At 38.5% G+C, this 19,395-nt stretch overlaps 1 protein-coding gene across 2 annotated transcripts in view; it reads left to right on the top strand.

Annotated features, from left to right (window-relative positions):
* BRD1 (bromodomain containing 1) overlaps positions 1–10,768 on the top strand; it is a 69,868-nt gene extending 59,100 nt beyond the window's left edge. For both annotated transcript variants that reach the window (XM_086610375.1, XM_086610374.1), the window contains exons 11-13: positions 3,656–3,765; positions 6,024–6,178; positions 8,878–10,768. In XM_086610375.1, coding sequence (XP_086466501.1) covers positions 3,656–3,765; positions 6,024–6,178; positions 8,878–9,061 — 449 coding nt within the window. In that variant the 3' untranslated portion in view covers positions 9,062–10,768. The remainder of the gene's footprint in view (positions 1–3,655; positions 3,766–6,023; positions 6,179–8,877) is intronic.
* Positions 10,769–19,395: the final 8,627 nt, after the last annotated feature.

Raw genomic sequence — 19,395 nt, 5'->3', positions numbered from 1 at the left:
TATCTACATGTAATAGTTTGTTGTCCTTGGTGTGCAAAAGCGCTGGAAGATAAATATACACATGCTATGAGTGGTTTTCATTAATAGCTGCTGTATACAGAGACATACTGAGCTTTGTAGGTCTTGGATTCCTTTATGGAGTCAGGAGATTGCTGCATTGAAGTGGGAATGTGTTCTTTTGCCTGTCCCTCCTGAACCTTGCTCAGTCCTTTCGCCTGGCTATTCCTTGTTCCCTGATTCAAGATTCTTACTTAGCTCTCCTCTTCTCAGGCTTTCTCATGCTTTTTGTTGCAATTTTCAATTCTTTGTTCCCATCTTTGTCCAGTCAGTTGATCCACCATCTTGTCAGATGTTTTGGGGGTTTTTTCCCCTCAGTAAATCTTAGTGATGGTATTTTTTCTAGCAGTGTCTAGATGCTGTCTTTCCCTTCAGTCACATCAGACTGGTGAGCTAGAGTGGGCAAGGGGCAGGTTGTAGGGGAACATTTTGCTGCATTTTCCTCAAACAGCTTTCCTCTCTGCGTGGTTTTAATTTCAACAGGTAACGTTTGTCCAGCCAAGAGTTACACAGTAAAAGAAAAGTCTTGATTTATAATTTGTGCTAAAGAATGATCCATCTACACTGCAGATACCATAGCTACCTCTTGGGTGGCAGAAGTTTTTGAGCTTAAATGTGCTCAATGTCAGTGGATTTGTCTCAAGATTTAGGTGTTAAAATCAAAGTTTCCTCTATGTAATTAAAAAAAACCACAAACACACACACAAAAAAAACAAACCACCAGAAAAAGCCCACCCAGGAAAATAACCACTGTGCACTACTAATCTGGTCTTCTTTCAGTGAAATATACTTTGCTCTTTGTGGTGGAAGTTTCTGGTTTAAAATAAGATTGGCCTATGAAGAGCTCGCATTCCGTGCTGAAAGCTGTGTGGATAATGGGTTTGAAGTTCTTCGCTCTATTTTTGAAGATACAAGTGCCTTAAAGTTTTGAGGCTTGTGACACTGGCACCTAATGGGTGTTTTGCTCAACTTTCCATAAAAAGTTAAACATATTGACTCTATTATGAGAATGATACTGCAAAAACCACTAGTTGTTTTAAAAATATTGCTAAGAAGTAAAAAGTCTGTAAGGGAAGGAAAGGTAAAATTAGACATCCTTATCTTTACCCTAAACTGTATAGGATCTTAAGTCTGGTTTGTGGTATTTCAGTACTGATGGTTTTCAGCTTGTGGGAGTACTGTAAAATCTTTAGCAGTATGTTGTCCTGACTGCGAACTTAAATTAATTGCTTTTCATAGCTTGAGGAAATAAAAGGTTGTATGTTGTAAAAGAAAACTAGTAACCATATATGCTAGTGTAGTAACCCCCTATCACCACATGGAATAAATTCTGACTAGGGAAAATTTTGAGACTCTTCCCTACTGTGTATACACCTGAGAAGTCTCTGAGGGAATCTGTGTGCATGCATCCTGTCCAATTGTGCATGACCTTCTACTCAGCATTATAACACCATTTTCTTTGTTTCATATCAACTCTGCAGCTGAGAATAATGCAGGTTTCTTTCTTGTTAGATGCCCTGAAGAAGAGGATTTGTACTGTTTTTATATACTAGATACAATTCTATATGTATTTTTCATCATAGTTTGTGTAGGAATGATATATTAATCTAAACCTTCATGACTCTTTCTAACTGGCATGTGAATACTTAACATACTGGTATTAACAGAGCACAGAAATAAAGAAGTTGCCTAAATTGCTTTTTCTCTTGTGTTAGCAATTGCTCTGATTGTTTTATTCTGAGATACTACTACCAAAACGGTTCATCTGGATTTAACATGTCTTTCCATAATATCCAATATTTTATATATTCAGCTATACTCTTAAAACTATAAGAATGCCTGTATGTATTGTATTTGTGTGTATTACATGTTTATAAAAATGAATAATATTATTGTGGCTTTTCATGAGAAAGTGAAGTGTCCTAGAATGACCTCTCTAGAAATACATAGAAAGGAGCAAATAAATAAACTAGTAAATAGATTTAGTAACTTTTTATCCAAGGTTATGTAGTTCAGTAAGAAATAGTGTAAATAGGAGAAATTATTTTCATGGTTTTGTATAATGGAATCCACTAATTAAAGATCTCCTCTGTAAAGCCTGCTGGGATTGATGGCAAAGATCCCTGTTTTCTTTAGGAGACTTGTTCAAGGTCTTAAAGACACTGGGAAAATTGCATTTGTTGCTCTTTCTCGTAAGATACTCACTCCTATAGTAGAACCTGTAACAACTTCTAGCTTCAGAAACATCTAATGTCTTTGTTTTGATGTGGTGGCAAGTTGTTATGAACTATTGCATTTTGATAACTGATGTTACGTAGTTGTGAATCTCTAAATTAAGACTTCCTAATGAAGTATTGTCTTGAAAAGTTGATACCATTATAGATTAAAAATAAGTTATAATTGAATGAATTAGCCTATGACTAAAGGTTGACCTAGAATATATTGTGGAGAATGATTGACCTCTTTTTTGTGTGTGTATGTGTATCTACATGCCACATTTCATTGTAAATAAGCATTGCCCATTTCAAATGGGAGCAGACTGGGAATAATTGAGGAATAAGTTGTATTTTGGCAAGTAGAGAGATACTTCTATCAAGTATTGCCTTACTGCTTAAAAAAAAAGCGCAACTGCAACCTCTGAACTGTATTGTGGTACCATGTTTCCTTATATAAGAAGTGCCTCCTCATCTTTGCAGCTTGTGAACTTTCATTACCTTCTTCCTACTTTTTTCACCCCCAGTTCCATCTTGAGGGGGTAACTCGCTGCTTTCTGCCCAGTCTCTTGACCTGTGTGTCTAGGGGGCCGGTTGTTGTTCTGATTGAATGAAAGGCTTAAACCTGTCTCATGCTTCAGGCCGATTGTGAGCAACAGAGAAGAAAACAGGATGTTGGTAGAAGTGAGCAGTAACATAAACTCAATTTTCTGTTATGCTGCCTTCTGAGAAGGAAGAAACCACTATTGCAGCTGCTTCCTTGAACCCTGTTCATTTTTTTTAACTTTGCTGCAGGAAAAGGCTGGGCAGAGAGATCAAGAGGGCTGGTTAAAAATAAATAAATAAATAGAAATTAAAATGCAGATTAGAACTTAAGCATAAGAATAGAAAGGTATACCAGACAAGCATTGTAAATTATCAGGTGCTAATCCTACTATGTTATATTCCACACTTTAGAAACATCCATGCAATTTGCATCTTCAATAACATCACCTCTTTGACAGGATTGTCATCATAGTTTCAAAAGAAACTGGTTATTTGGAGTACCATAGTTTTATGTTTTCTTTTGAGCTTTTTCAAAGGGAAAGGATTGTTAGAATTTGGCAAACACTTTCTGAGAATTAAGGTGATTTAAGATCTGCTGTTTCTAGAAGTGTCTAAAAACTTTTCCTTTATCTGCAGGTTTGGATTAAAGTACTAGTATCATTTAAAGAGCTGTTATGAACATTACCTGCTTTTTATTGCTATGTGCATGAAAGGTGGTGTTGGTATTTGGATTCTATTAGTCATGAGATATTGACGAGGATACAAAGAACTGCAGAAGATTTGTCTGAAGTTTCATTCTTTAACATATTATTTTTTATTTAATTATTATTTGTTCTTAGAAGTTGGGCACAGCAGTATGTGGATTTCAACTGATGCTGCAACATCTGTTCTCGAGCCTCTAAAAGTAGTATGGGCCAAATGCAGTGGCTATCCCTCTTACCCAGCTCTGGTAAGGACACAGCTTTCCATCAGTACACTAATGATACTGTTTCTGGTTTGAGAGTATTCGTGCGTGAACTTAAGGTAACTGATAAATTCCTGTTCAGATTGAATGAAGGAGGATTGTTCTGTCCTCTTTACCATGCGTTGAGTTTGTAAAATTACTCCAATATGAGATGTTGAGTCAATAATCTCTACTAGCCTACCCGTCTTTTGAGATGTGCAATAACTGTCTCAGTAGTCTTTTGTTTCTGCAATATGTATTATTGTTTAAAGGATCCACTGAGTAAGCATTTGACAGATACCTTGTTAGTGTTGGAACTGTGAAATATTTTCTGCTGCAAAATGAGTATAAAAATACTCTGATTCTGTGGTTTGTTAAAGAAACAAAAAACTTGGTAGGGTCAGAATAAGTTGAATGCTTGTATCCAACGCAAGAAGGACATGGAGCTGCTGGAGCGGGTCCAGAGGAGGACTACGAGGATGATCTGAGGGCTGGAACACCTCTCCTATGAAAATCAGCTGAGAGAGTTGGAGCTGTTCAGCCTGGAGAAGAGAAGGCTTCGGGGAGACTTTCTAGCAGTCTTTCAGTACTTAAAGGGGGTCTACAGAAAGCTGGAGAGGGACTTTTTACAAGGGCATGTAGTGATAGGACAAGGGGTAATGGCTTTAAACTGAAAGAGGGGAGATTTCCATTAGATATAAGGAAGAAATTCTTCACTCAGAGGGTGGTGAGGCAGTGGAACAGGTTGCCCAGAGAAGTTGTGGTCACTCCATCCCTGGAAGTGTTCAAGGCCAGGTTGTATGAGGCTTTGAGCAGCCTGGTGTAGTGGAGGGTGTCCCTGCCAATGGCAGAGGGTTGGAACTAGATGAACTTTGAGGTCCCTTCCAACCCTAACCATTCTATGATTCTAGGATTCTATGATCCACTTGTGAATGATGTACTGGAAACTTCAAGCTGTTGTGCCTGTGTTATTTTAGGAGAAATAACGCACAGTTCTACTTAAATGAAAGCTTGCAGAGAAAATGTTGTTGATAAAGTGTTTGGCTTCAGGCATTTGGGTTTATAGAAACAGTTCATACACTATGGCTTCATTTATGTAATAGACTGGATAGTCATGACTGTTTTAATATGCATGGTAGGGAGATCAGGAAATGTAATCATGCAGAGCCAGGTTAAAACCTGTGGAGGTGAGATTCAGAGCACTGGAGTTTAAGTGCCCTCAGTGAGTGACCTGAACACTCTTGGGTCAGATGCTGAAAATTTGATAATTTGATTGCCCCTTCAATGGTGTTCGCACTTTAGTGTTAGATTTAAGCTGATCGCAACCAAAGGGGTCCTTTTCTGCCCACTCCTTTGTCAGTACTGGTGTTTCTCAGAGTGTGTGATGAGTTGACAGAGGAATTACACTGCAGTCAAGAGAAGAAAATTCTTCTCCAGATTTTGACAAACTCCACACAGTGATATCTTTCTATTGATTTAGTTCCTATAATCGATGTACTGTGGGTTAAGCTTGGTGCCAGTGTGGATGCTAGAAAAACAACAGGAGTTTGTAGGGTAGGAGATGGGTGGAACAGACATGGAGTAACATAAACCCTTTCTGATGGAAGCCGAGCACTTGATAATGCTGTGTTTTTCCATCAGCCTGGGTAGTTTAATGTTAGCAACCCCCAATCTTTGTTTAGAAAGAATTTGTGACTGTAACTGCATGTTTTGCTGAAAACTGAGTCATTAAATTGGATATGCAAGGTATTTGAAAGTGATTTCTCTTTTCTTCTATTCTGTTTGGTGTTTTTTTGCTTGTTTAGAGAGTTTTTTTCCTCCAGATTTTGAGTGTGAGGTTTGTATTTTGCAGAAGCAAATATTTATACCTTAACATAGGTTGTTTCTTTAAGGTATCTGAAATTCAAAACCTGAAATTTGAGGCCTGTTACGGCTTTTGGAAACCCTGGTTCACTTTTCACATTCTGAAACTGCTTGTCAGTCACACAAAGTTTTGTACTATGAGAAGTTCATAGGAGACTTTGAGAAGAACTGGTACGGGTGACAAATGCTCTAGAGATATTTTTTTTCAGTTAAATGTACCACTGTGCCTCCACTATGACTATTCAACTTATGTCAAGGAGTTCTGTGTGTAATGCAAAGCCAACTTACATGCAGTGGCTGTTCAGTTTATGATTCTTTTCCCATGAATATTTTGTAATACCTCCTTAAAATAAATGATGTCATTTTAAGAATTAAGAACTGTCGGTTCTTCTCTTTTATAGATTATTGACCCTAAGATGCCTCGTGTTGCTGGCCATCACAACGGCGTTACTATACCAGTGCCGCCTCTGGATGTACTGAAAATTGGAGAACAAATGCAGACCAAATCAGACGAGAAACTATTCTTAGTACTATTTTTTGACAATAAAAGAAGTTGGTATGTTATTGAAATGTGTTGTTTGATGCAGTGACTTAAAATTATTAAAGACTTTACCATTAGTCTAAAAGAAAGTTGGAACATTATCTTTCCATGGATATTTTTCCTATGGAAGTATGAACTGTAATGTTAAAATTTCATATGTGAGTCTATTCTTGGACTAAGGCATATCATCACTGAAAGATACCTTTTTATGCTCAGATTGGAAGAAAATAATATAAGTTGTCAAATAATCTTTTGGTTTGATTTACAAGCTGGTTTCATTTATTGACCTCATAAGATTGCTTCCTTGGCTATATGGATTTTTAAAAGGTATTTATCTGTATCAGCCTTCATCATTGCTTTCCAAATGACAACACTTCCCCCCCCCCCCCGTCTGCTCAAGTACATTTTCCCTAGGTTTTTAACCTCTCTAGGTAAATGCATTGCTAATACTCATTTGAAGGTCTTAGCCCTTTCTAAATATTTTCATGAAACTTTCCCTTTTTCTGTTTCTTTCAGTATCCACAGTATGCTGTGTGGAGCCTGAAGGAATAATTCTAACAATATAATATTCTCTTCCCCTTCTACTGGCTCTTTTTTTTTTGTTATTTTTTTTCCATGCATTTTTGTTTGGTTGTGGGGTTTTTTTGCCAGATGTGGAAGCTTTTTGTCTTTCTGTCTGTCTTTCTTTGTCTTTCTGTCTTTCTGTCTTAATCCCTCTCCTCTCTGGGTTCCACATGGGTCAAGCTAGCTTTAAATCTTTTTGTATCTCAATTCTACTCTTGAATTTGCTTACATTTTAGCTGATTATGTGTGGTGTCTAGACATGCTGCTGTTCTCCTGACTCTCTCTGCCCCAGTACACTATCACCTAAATAACTTCTTGCCTGGAATTTAGAACTGATGTTTGCTTTTCTATTTCTGTAGATCCTTTGAAATAATCACAATTCTTTGACTTGTTTTCTCTGTTCTTCAGTTCTTTTTTTAATTAATTGATACTTCTTCATGATCATCTTTGTTCAGTTGCGCAGGATTCCACGAGATCCTGCATTCTTCTGTCTTTGTTCACGGAGCACATCCAAATTTAAACATATTCAGTATTCTGTTTCTAATTTTTCCTCTTACTGCTATCACAAGTGTAACACATGCTCTCTCTAGCCACTTTCTTAATGATTGCTTCTTGGTCTTGGGAGTCCTTTGCAGCTTAAACCTTTCTGACTCGTCGCCATATGCAGGTGGTCCTAAATCTTGCGAATGTTATGCAAATCTGTCTCTAACAGATACTCTGCATAGCTGGACAGGAAAGGCTATTTTTCCCTCTTCCCTTCCACCTCAACCCCCTCAACATTTTTTTGGTAATGGTTCTTGCATCCTGATTATTTTGGCAGTCATCACTCTAACTCACTTTTGTCTCTTTTCCTCCTGAACCCATGTCTATGATTTTCATTCACTTGCAGGGTATATGTCATCTCCAGTCTGTGACACCAGCTTCTATCACCTACGTATTACCTTTTAAAATAGTCATATTTGTTTCTTCTCCTTTGCTGCTTGCATCTGGAAGACTTGGCAAGCTTTCTGTTAAAAATACCTTCTTAAAACTTCCCTCTGATCTGTAGTAAAACTGATAATTGTTAGACAGCTGCTTATCACACTGGACATTGATGTTACTATTCTTTACCATTATTCTGTCTGTATCCGTGAACTGACTCTTTACGTGTTTTTTGTTTCAGTGTGTGTACTCAGTACAATGGGGTTGTAGTTTAGAGTGCTTTAATAAAAATTCTACTCAGTTAAAAGAAAAATCTTTGAAGAAAATGTTTTATGTCAGACTTTACTTCTGATTTGCAGTTGGTTTGGCTCCAAATGGACTCCCAAACTAAAGTTTTTAAACAGAAACATGGCTTCTGCTGTTTACAGGCTTGGGATTGAAGACTATAGTAACATGCTTTAATTGATGTTTATTAGTTTACCTATGTTTTGTTTTTCTTAGTACCTATAACTTAAGAAAACAAGATTAAGATAACCATTTATGGAAGTGAAGTAAAGTAAATTTACTTTTTCAACTAAATATTTAGAATGCTTTTCCTTTAGCTAGAAGAATGAGGTGTAGAGCTTTTTTCATTATCACTCTTCCATGCCCAGCAATTCATGACAGTCATGGATCTTAAAAGTGGAACAGTACTCTGGATACTGAGTTAGTAGGATTTCATACTGCAGGGTAAAAGCATACTAAGCAGAACTTCCTTGACAGTTTAGCTTTCCCCATAAAGACCAAATGGAGATGTCTTAAATGTAAGGCAAAAATTCATCATCTGCAAATTCCTTGTAATAATGGAAATGAAAGAATGAAGAGAAACAATACTGTGTTAAGTGAATCTTGAGTCACGTTCACTGTTAGTTGCTGCTGCCTAATTCTTAAACCGCATCTGTATTTCATGTTGTTTTTTTCCAGTTGATACTTAATATGAATCATTAAATAAGTATCATTGAATTGAAATGTGTTCTTTGTTTTGTGGAAGAGGCTTTCTCAGAGAAGCTTTCATGTTCTTAAAATATTAAGGCAAGTAAGTACTATCTTAAAAGGAATTTTATCACTTTATTTTAAATGGTAGATCTGATCTGCTATATGAGGAACACAGTATAGTAGCCCTGACATTTCTGGACAAACTTACTGGTTTTATTCTATATTTAACAAACTTATTTTACCCTTTCTTACAGGCAGTGGCTTCCCAAATCCAAAATGGTTCCCCTTGGGATAGATGAGACCATAGACAAATTAAAAATGATGGAAGGCCGTAACTCAAGCATACGGAAAGCAGTAAGAATTGCTTTTGATCGTGCTATGAATCATCTGAGTAGAGTCCATGGAGAACCAGTCAGTGACTTCAGTGATATTGACTAACAGAGATTCTACCTAAGCATGAAAAATACCACACAGACTTGAACTCTACTAATGAACCTCTTTGTCTAAAAGAATGTATTAAAGATACAACCCCTTAATTGTTGATTCAGTGGCTGAGTTCTGCAAACTTGAAATAGTTGAGCAACTCTTATAAATCACCATTGCCATGTTGATTGATTTTATCGTGTTGTAGTTTGGAGGATTTTCCACTAAACCTGTTAAAATGTCTTGTTCATAGTGTTCATAATTGTACATAAATGTATATTCAACACTTAACTTATTCTGATTTTAGAAGTAGCTCTTTAATTCCTTTTATAATTTTGCTGGGGAGGGAGTTGGTTTTTGTTTCCATGCTTTTTTTTTTTTTTTTTTGTCTTTCTGAGGTTAAGTTACCTAAGCACCATCTTCCAGCTTAAGGTGTTTAGTGGATCTTAAAGCCTAATATCAAAATGGCATCAAATATATGTTTGCCTAAATCATATACATATGGTGCTGCTTGTATCATTTCTTCCTTGGTCTGTAGCTTCTGAAAAAGACTTCTGAATGTTTGTGTAAATCGTTGCTCTTTGCACAAAGTACCACATATTTAAGATTGATGTAAATTTACAATTACAAATATGTATTTTAAGAAAGGAAGTTGCATTATTTTGGAGGGTACTTTGTGAGAAAGACATCAAGAAAAAAATTATACTATGTACATCACTTGCAAATCACCAAAAACACTCCATTTTTGCCCAAAATAACTTAAGATTGTTTTTGTTTTAAACAAACCTGGCTTAAAGCCTGCAAGCACATTATTTCTTTCAAAACCATATCCCATTTATCTCCCGTTGATTTAATTTTGTTGGTATGTGTGCCTCCCTGTGTTTTATTTATTGTAGAAAATGTATTAATTTGCTTTATAATGAAAAATAAAATTGACAAATATATTGATATGCATTTTTATACAGGCACATGAGAAGACAACTTGCTTTGGGAGAAAAATGTACTGGAAATTGTATAAAATAACTTGATGGTTTGTGTGTAATTTGATTTTTTTGTAACTTGTAATCTTTTGTTTCCAAGGAGGGGATTTATGTAACTTTTAATTTAGAACACTTTGGTAGCAATAGAAACTTTGGATACATTTTTGTATGGTACATGTGATGTATATAGAATTAGTACTTTATTTTTATTTTTCAGAAGTAAAGCATTATGTTTGGGCAGGGGGAAGAAGGAGGGTGGGTTTCCAGAACTGCATTTTTATATTAAAAAGAAAAAAATAAAGTCAAGATATTGATTGTTGTAGCTACTTTATTCCTACCTTCACTGAGATACTGAATTTGTAACAATGAAAATGGCAAGGTATGTTTGCAATGTGATTTATAATGACTCCATTATTTATAAATGCACTGTGTTTGAACTCTTTTGCAGTGATATCGTAAATACTGTACCAAGTTATATAATATGAAACACCAAATAATGCATATGAATGCACGAAGTATTTATGCCCAGCTTTTTTATAAAGGATTAGCAAATACAGCAAAACCAATACTTTTTAAATCTTTTTTTAAAACTTCATTGAATAGCATACTTCATTGTTAAACCTGCTTGAATCTTTATTTTAAAGGGACAATTACTTTTTAAATAGTTTTTAATGTTTTTATTCTCTATTGTTTGTAATACCCCCTTAGAAGCTTGAAATAAAATTTCTTTCTCAACTGTTAATTTTGTCCTGAATTTAGCCCCTGAGATTTTCCTGTAGTGCCCATTCTCTGACTCCGTGACCAAGCTGTTACGGAGCCGCTAGTTCAAGAACCTGTTTTCTTGCTGTGGCATGCGGTGTCGTCCTTACTGAGCCCTCTGCATGGTGGGTATTCTAGTTGTGCTACACTAGCTGAGACCAGTTGCCTGTAGTGGCCTCTAATAAATTACAAAGATAGTTGTGCAAATTTCACAAATGGTCAAGCGAATAGTTTTCTCGGTCTTGACAGTAAACACAGCTTTAGGGGAAGCAGTGATGGCAGGTATCCTGTAAGGACCGTCCTCGAGGTGCACTGCTGCGATAGGAAACAACAGCCACATCAGGTAGAAAAATAAAACAGAAATTTGATCACTTGCCTTAAATAGAACTTCTGTGTAGTGACTTGAAGGATCTGTCGTATAACCATGCTTGTCTTTGAAGGAAATGGAGCTTAATTGGTGCAATACTGAGACAGTAGAACTGCTTGTGATCTGTTAGGACTGCCTATTAAGAGTCTTGAATAAAATGGCCTGCATTAGGTTGTATTTCAGACTTGTTCCGCCAAGAATACTCAGATCTGGGGTATGTGTGTTAAACTGGATCATGATTCACAGCCTCCTTCTGGCAAGCAGAGAAAATGTTTTCTTTTGGATCTCTCAGACCTTTGAAAGCTGAAATTGCAGTTACAGTAGGAGTAGGAAGGTGACAATTTGGTACTTGTATGATAATTTTGATTATCTGTTAAATATGAAGTCCCACTAAAGAAAAAAAAAGTATGCACACAGTTGCAAAATGATTCATTGGAAGGCTTCCTGAGTTCTCAACTGCTTCTGATGGTAGCAACATAGAGGGGAAAAAGCTCTTCTTTTGAAAACAAAAGCAGAATATTAATTTCTTTATTCTGTAACAAATTGTTTAATCGTCTTCAGAGAAAGCTTTAGTTTCAATTTTGCTCAGACTTCCAAGTTTCAGTTTCTGTCTTTTGTCTTCAGAGACAACTCCATCAGTTCTTGGATGAAGTGGATTTGCTGCTTTGGTCTTACATGTGTCTGTATGCACTTAAAAGAATGTTGAGCTGGAAAACTTTACTGATTAAAAGAAACCTGTTAATCTTCCAAAGAACCACACTGCATAGTCTTTTGATGAAAGTGGCATGAAAGGCTATGTTGTTTTTCTTCTGTGTATGTGATGGAAGCTGTCCCAGGAATTTTTCCCAGATACTGTGGCTACGGTCGTTACCATACTCTCTTAGCCGAAGTCAAGTATCATCCAGTGGCTCTTCAAATTGGGTTAAAGTCTAAAATAACTTCTCAGACTTGTCAGTCTTCAGTGTGACTTACATGTTTTTAAGGGAGTTTGTACCTATTTCGGAAAGGAAGTCTGAGCTCCAAAACTGCTCTATTTCCAAATTCTAGGGTCTAACCAGCAGGTACGGTGGTCAGATGAATACGTGCATGTCAGAATGTACTTCACTACATTTTAGACAAAGTTCTGCTATGACACCATTAGTAATTGTAAAATATTCATAAAGTGGAAATTGGTATTTTAGTGGAAGGGGTTAAAAAAAAAAAAGGGGGAACACCACATTGTATCTTACGGATTTCTTGGGGAGCATTACAGCAGTAAATAGAGAATGTAGATTTGCATATTCACTACTTCATTCTGTTATCATTTCTTGCTAATGAAATGTGAGAATCCTGGATCAAAAGCTTGAACTAAGTTAAAATTTATCTTCTCTTGCATTAAAATGTGAGAAATCGTGTTATAATATTTAGGGAAAAAATGTGGATAGAGTGTGACCTTTTTTTTAAAAAAACAAAACAAAACAGCTTGTATTTCGTACCAAACTCAGTGGTGTTTTCGCATGTTTGTTGATTGTGATTTTATATTTTTTACACTAGAGGGAGCAATACACACAGACCATCAACATTCACAAAATTAATATTTTCTTTTCAAAATGCTGCTATTAAATTTTTTTTCTGGTAAACAGTCTTTTCTGCTTCTAGTATTTGTAGTCCATCAAAAGTAGTTTTCCTTAATGTTCTTGCTGCAAGTGGGCTGTTTCGGGAATGCGTATTTTTAACTTTAGAGCTAGTACGTAGAACAACAACTGATTTTCTGGCTCTCTTACTTTGAGTCTAATTGCTAGTGACAGGCAAGTTACTTTTTATACTGTGTTTTGTTTAGCTGTTGATTTTTCTCCACACAGGTGTACTGCTATGGGTTTATTCTGTAGTGTTACAAACAAAATGACTCGGAGCTGCTTGCTGCAAGTAATACAGCGCAAGTCAAGCACAGAAATCACCAACAAAAATATTCGAGTTTGGAGGTGAAGGAGTGAGACGAGACTGTTGTTCTGTCCTGCAGGCTGGCGAAGGAAGGTTGTCCTGAGGATGTTCGCAAGGGAATTAAACAAATTTAGCATTGATGTGTATTCATGTGGGTAAAGATCGTTATCTATATAAGGAAAACACTTTTTTTTTTCCCCTCTGTAAGTCTATAACACAGATACAGAAGTGAAATGTAAATGGAGAAGACATTTACTGTCCACATTCTACTGAACACCTTTCAGTTGTCTTGTTTATGTTTTTGTATAACATCATTCAGTTATTATGACTTACCTATTTTATCAGTTCTTCCTTGAAAGATTTATTTCCTCTAAAACTTCTCTTACAAGGTAGAAAAAAGAGTAGAGTGAAGGTAATGAAAGTTTATAAAGTTGAAAATACTCTTTTGGAATAGCATGAAATTGGTAAATACGCTTTTTAAAAGCTTTTTTTAAAATTGGTATTTGATGGGAGGGGGCTGTAAATTTATTTTCATCTGCCTACTTTTTTCAGCTTGCTTTCATTGCCTCTGCACAGAAACTGCTATCCGATCTCTGCGGGTCAGTGAGGAAAATGCTTTACTTTCAGCAGCTTTGCTTTCTCTTAGATTGTTTACAAGTCTTAAAAATCTTAACACTGCAGTGACTGCAGTCACCTCATTCTATCTTCTGCTAACACTACATGGAGAGTGGGGACAAAATAAAATTTTACTTTGTAGAGTTTTTTCAATTTAAATTTAATTACTCTTTAAAATTTTAAAATTAATCCCAGTGTGATCGCATCTCTCAGAAAACAGTCCTGTGGTCAAACTGCTGCTTTGCTGCCTCCGTTGGTTGTTTTCACAGTTCCTCCAAGTTCAGCTGGTTTTTTTGTTCATCTGTTTTGACATCAGCACTGCCTGCAAGCACTGGCAGCAAAACAGGCAAGTCTCCACTTCCTGGACTAATGTTTGGATGTACAGAGGTCTGTGGTAATGTAGTTTCTGTGTCCAGTCTTTGGTTGCTCCTCCTTATACAAGGAGTCATATTAATACTGCTTTTCCCATTTACCCTGTTAATCTCCATTTTAGCATGTTTTTGGTCTTACTTAAGCTGTCTTCAGCCATTCCCTACTGTGAACCCAAGGGAGACCTAACTGAATTCTCTGTTTAAGTTCCCTGACAACAGCCCAAAATAACAAAACTTTGGTTTAGCCTGTTCAAGCAGGGCCACCTTGAGCCAGTTGCCCCGGACCACTCCCAGACAGCTGTTGAATATGGAGACTTCACAACCTCTCTGGGCAAGCTGTGCCAGTTGTCGGACACCTCACAGTGAAAAAATGTTTCCAGATGTTCAGATGGAGTCTCCTGTGTCAAGAGTTTGTGCCCATTGCCTCTGGTCTGCTACTGAGCACCACTGAAAAGAGCCTGGCTCTGCCTTCCTTACTCCATCTGCATATGTATACACTGATAAGATCCCCCTGAGCCTTCTTTTCTGCAGGTTGAACAGTCTCACCTCTCTCAGACTTTGCTTACAGGAGAGATGCTCCAGTCCCTTAATCATCCTTACAGCCCTTCGTTGGACTCTCTCCAGTGTGTCCATGTCTCTCTTGTACTGAGGAGCTCAGAACTGGACCCAGCACTCCAGGTGTGGTCTTACCAGCACTATGAAGAGGGGAAGGATCACCTCCTTCCACCTGCTGCCAATACTTTGGCTAATGCAGCCCAGGATACCGTTGGCCTTCTTCCTGAAGATCATCCCATTTTTCAGTGTGCAGAGTTCACAAAGGTTTTGTAATGATTCAGTTTAAATTAGGCATCTTGAGGAGGTTAGGAAGCTGTGAGGAAACCAATCACGTCTTCTTTTCTTAGGAGTCATTTAAAAAAATAGTTAAAGATTATGATGGTGTTCCTAAAGTACGGCTTCTTAAGGTTTTCTCTTTAGCACATTTGTATATATCATTTTATAATGAAAATAATTAAGACAGATAATATAATTTTATGTTGTAAAACAAAGATCACTTAAAAAGAAAAAGGGCCAGCTTTATTTACCACAAGTTTTTCTTTTACAATAATTCTGATTTTTAATGCTACCATCAAACTATTCTTACTCATCTGTTTCTCTTTCACTGAAAATGAGTATGATAACAGCAGACCAGTATGTGTTAGGAAGCATGAAAACAGAGAAAATCACAAGATGTCACACAGAAAGGAGCAAATATCTTGGGGTTTGGGTAATCCCTAATGAGGTGCTCTGTGCAGCAATGTCTCCCCTCTATGATCTGTGCAGTGCGTTAGCACATGGCAAAGAAAGAAAGTTTTCTAAAATGGATTTGACATGTGGTCACTGGAGCAGTAGGGTAGAGGCAACTGGGCATTAAAATTTAACTGGGCAAAGCAACAAAAAAAAAGCTGGCTTAATAATTTTCATAGAATCATAGAATGGTTTGCGTTGGAAGGGACCTCAAAGATCATCTAGTTCCAACCCCCCTGCCATGGGCAGGGAAACCCTCCACTACACCAGGCTGCTCAAAACCTCATCCAGCCTGGCCTTGAACACTTCCAGGGATGGTGCACCCACAACTTCTCTGGGCAACCTGTTCCACTGCCTCACCACCCTCAGAGTGAAAAATTTCTTCCTTATATCCAATACAAATCTCTCCTCTTTCAGTTTAAAGCCATTTCGTCTTGTCCTATCACTACACACCCTTGTAAAAAGTCCCTCTCCAGCTTTCCTGTAGGCCCCCTTTAGGCACTGGAAGGCTGCAATAAGATCACCCCAGAGCCTTCTCTTCTCCAGGCTGAACAGCCCCAGCTCTCTCAGCCTGTCTTCATAGCAGAGGTGCTCCAAGCCTCGGATCATCTTCGTGGCCCTCCTCTGGACCCACTCCAGCAGCTCCATGTCCTTCTTGTGTTGGGGACCCCAGAGCTGAATGCAGTATTCCAAGTAGGGTCTCACAAGAGCAGAGTAGAGGGGCAGAATCACTTCCCTCGACCAGACAGGAACTATGCAGCTCAGTTGTTTGCAGTAACAAGTGATTGCCCTTGATGGCCCAGTTGTTCTCTTCAAGGCTGTGTTGCTACTTCCTAATTGTTAAGCTGCCCTATGACAGATATTTATGACTTGGTTGGGGCTTTTTAGCTAATTTTCATAAGTCTAATTCTGCTATGAATTATTTTCCCTCTCTCTCCCCAATTCATATATTAAAGTAAAGCCAGAAAAAGTAATCAGAATTAATGATTCCCAAGATGAGAAAAGCAAACATGCTGAATTTTTTACTCTCCTTTTTGTTTATTTGCTTTCACATTCTGTTTATTATTTCCTTCATAATATTTCGCATTCTTCAAAGGGTGATTGTGGTGGTGTTTATACAAGGCATATCATTAAGCTATAAAAGCTCTAATTTGTTAACAATAATGATATTTTAGGTAAATAAAAATGGTTAAACCAATATTGTATTTTTTTGTTTTCCAGAAGATCTCCTGGAATGGAGTGAGAAACACTTCTTATCAAAATAAGCAGTAAGAGAGAACTGTTAGCAGTTAGAGATGTTACTCAATTATTTGATTCATCAGAAACTATGTCTGTCAACCAGAAAATTAAAAAAAAAAAAAGGCAGCAAATAAAACTGAATTTGACATACAACAGTAAAACAATTATTATTTAATCAAGTCCTAATTTCCAGGCAAGGAAAAGGAGGCTGCATAGAAAATGAGGGCAGAGTTCTCAATTTAGAGTCCGAATAAAAATAAATAAGGTCAAAGACAACTGAAGCAGCAGATAGACGCATGACACCTCTTCCAGAGCTTTGTATGCCAGAGACTCTGCTCATGCTGTTGTCTTATTACTGCAATTGCTCAAAGTGTCTATCAAATCTCCTATGCGTCATATAAGCTACTTGCATAAATATAAACCATTAACATTTTAACACCTCAGCAATAAAAACTTTTGGCTTTGAAAACTCTGGTCTTGTTTCGTATTTAATATTCAGTATTTTCATTAATCTTAGTGTGGCACTTACCTTCTATGTCCAAGATTACTAGAGTTGACAGTGATGTATTCAATCAGTCATCGAATCATTTGGTTGGAAGAGACCCTCAAGACCATCAAGTCCAACCATTCACCCTGCACTGTCAGGGTCCCTAAACCATGTTCTCAACACCAAATCCACACGGTTTTTAAACACCTCCAGGGATGGGGACTCCACCACCTCCCCGGGCAGCCTGTTCCAATACTTCACAACCCTCTCTGTAAAGAAATTTGTCCTGATATCTGACCTAAATTTCCCCTGGCACAACTTGAGGCCATTACCTCTCATTCTGTCATTCATTACGTGGGAGAAGAGACTGACCCCCATCTCCCTACAACTTCCTTTCAGGTAATTGTAGAGAGCGATAAGGTCCCCCCCGAGCCTCCTCTTCTCCAGACTAGACAGTCCCAGCTCCCTCAGCCGCTCCTCATAGGACAAGTTCTCTAAACCCTTCACTAGTTTTGTTGCTTTTAGGGTTAGGTGTAGTTAATGAACTACACAAGTCTGTTTTATTACCTGTCCTTCTAAAAATTAGTTTTGGGGACAGTCTGAAGTTCATATTATATTCAACCATCTCTAACACTAGCCATAGGTTTACAATTACCCACCACAGAACAAACAGCCTCAGAAAGTCAAAATTAACAGTTACAAAGCTGACAATGAGCCTGTTCAGCTGTTCTGTTTGCAGTAAGAGAAGATGTGAAATCTTTGCAGTAGCTGTTAGTTCTCTGAAGTGCATGTAATCAAATGTCATGGTTTAGCCCCAGGCAGCAACTAAGCCACCACTGCTCACTGCCGCATCCTCCAAACCCACTGCCACCCCAAACACACACCTCCCTGTCCCCCTTGGGGAGGTGGAGAAGACAAAAATGTAACAAAAGGCCAGAGGATCCAGACAAGAACAGGGAGGGATGTTGGCAAACCATGGCCCAGGCAAAATGGACTCAGTTTGGGGACAAATCAATTTTGTTAACAGTCACATTCAGAGAGGATAACCAGAAACAAAGCCAGATCTTAAAAACACCTTCCCCCCACTCCTCCATTCTTCCCACCTCTACCTCCTTCCCCAGTGGCACAGGGGGACAGGGAATGGAGGTTGCAGCTTCATTTGTCACACGCTGGTTCTGCTGCTCCTTCCTCTTTGGGAGTGGACTCCTTACACTCTTCCTCTGCTCCAATAGGGGGTCCCTTCTTACAGGCGACAGTCCCCCACGAACTTCTCCAATGTGAGTCCTTCCTGCAGGATGCAATTCTTCCCCATCAGATGGCTCCAGTGTGGGCTTTTCCCACAGAGTCACGGGTTCTCAGAGCACAGCCACCTGCTCCAGTGTGGAGTCCTCCACAGACATGAGATGCAAGTCTGCTTCACCGTCAATCCTCAGCAGCATGAGAGTCCACAGGAGAAATCCTCTATGATCTCCTTTAGGCTCAGGCATCTCTGCTCCAGCATGAAGTTCTCCACAGGCTGCGGGTGGGTCTCTGCTCCACTGTTTCTTTCATGGGCTGCAGGAGAGCCGCCTGCCATCTCACCACGGGCTGCAGGGGAATCTCAGCTCTGGCACACCTCCTCCCACTCCATCGTCACTGACCTTGGTGTCTGCATAGCCGTTTCTCTCAGATCTTAGTCCTCTTTCCACTGCAGCTGTGCCGGGCCTGACTGGCCCAATGAACTTCGGCAGTCCCGGCAGGATGAACTCTGCTCAGTGGGTGCCCTGGGAGCAGGGCGCTTCGGAGCTCTCCAAGCTGCACCGTCATGTCCATCTCCAGTCGAGTGGCAGCAGCCCGGCATGGGCAGTCACCTGTCCTGGAGGCTGAGTGGGTGGTGTCTCCCTTCCTCTTCACTGCAGGTCCTGCCTGGCTTGAGTTCCTTTGTTTCCATCTTAAATAGGGCATTCACAGAGGTGCAGATTGGCCTGAGGGGATGGGAGGTCCGACCTGGCCAGAGACTGGTTTGACCAGTTTTGGAGCCAGGGAAGCTTCTGGCATCTCCTTACAGGGACTCTCTCTGCAGCCCTTTCCCCCTACCAAAACCCCATCACATAAACTCAGCACATCAAATTACCACTTTTTTCTGATCTTCATGGGATCTATTATAAAATTAAGCCAGTGGCTGTATGGCTATAAATTTAGATGACTCTTACTGATTAATTTGAATGCAAACAGGAGGGAAGCTGTTCTAGAGCAAGACAAAAGCAATACATGGCTTAGTGCTGCTGCTAACTAGTTTGGTTAGTTCCTGCCTGTGGAAAACTATTCAGTTTAAAGGATTGAGGGAA

This window comes from Tauraco erythrolophus, chromosome 4 (genome assembly GCF_009769465.1).
Source record: "Tauraco erythrolophus isolate bTauEry1 chromosome 4, bTauEry1.pri, whole genome shotgun sequence".
Classification (NCBI taxonomy): domain Eukaryota; kingdom Metazoa; phylum Chordata; class Aves; order Musophagiformes; family Musophagidae; genus Tauraco; species Tauraco erythrolophus.
This window is presented reverse-complemented; position numbering and strand designations above follow the sequence as displayed.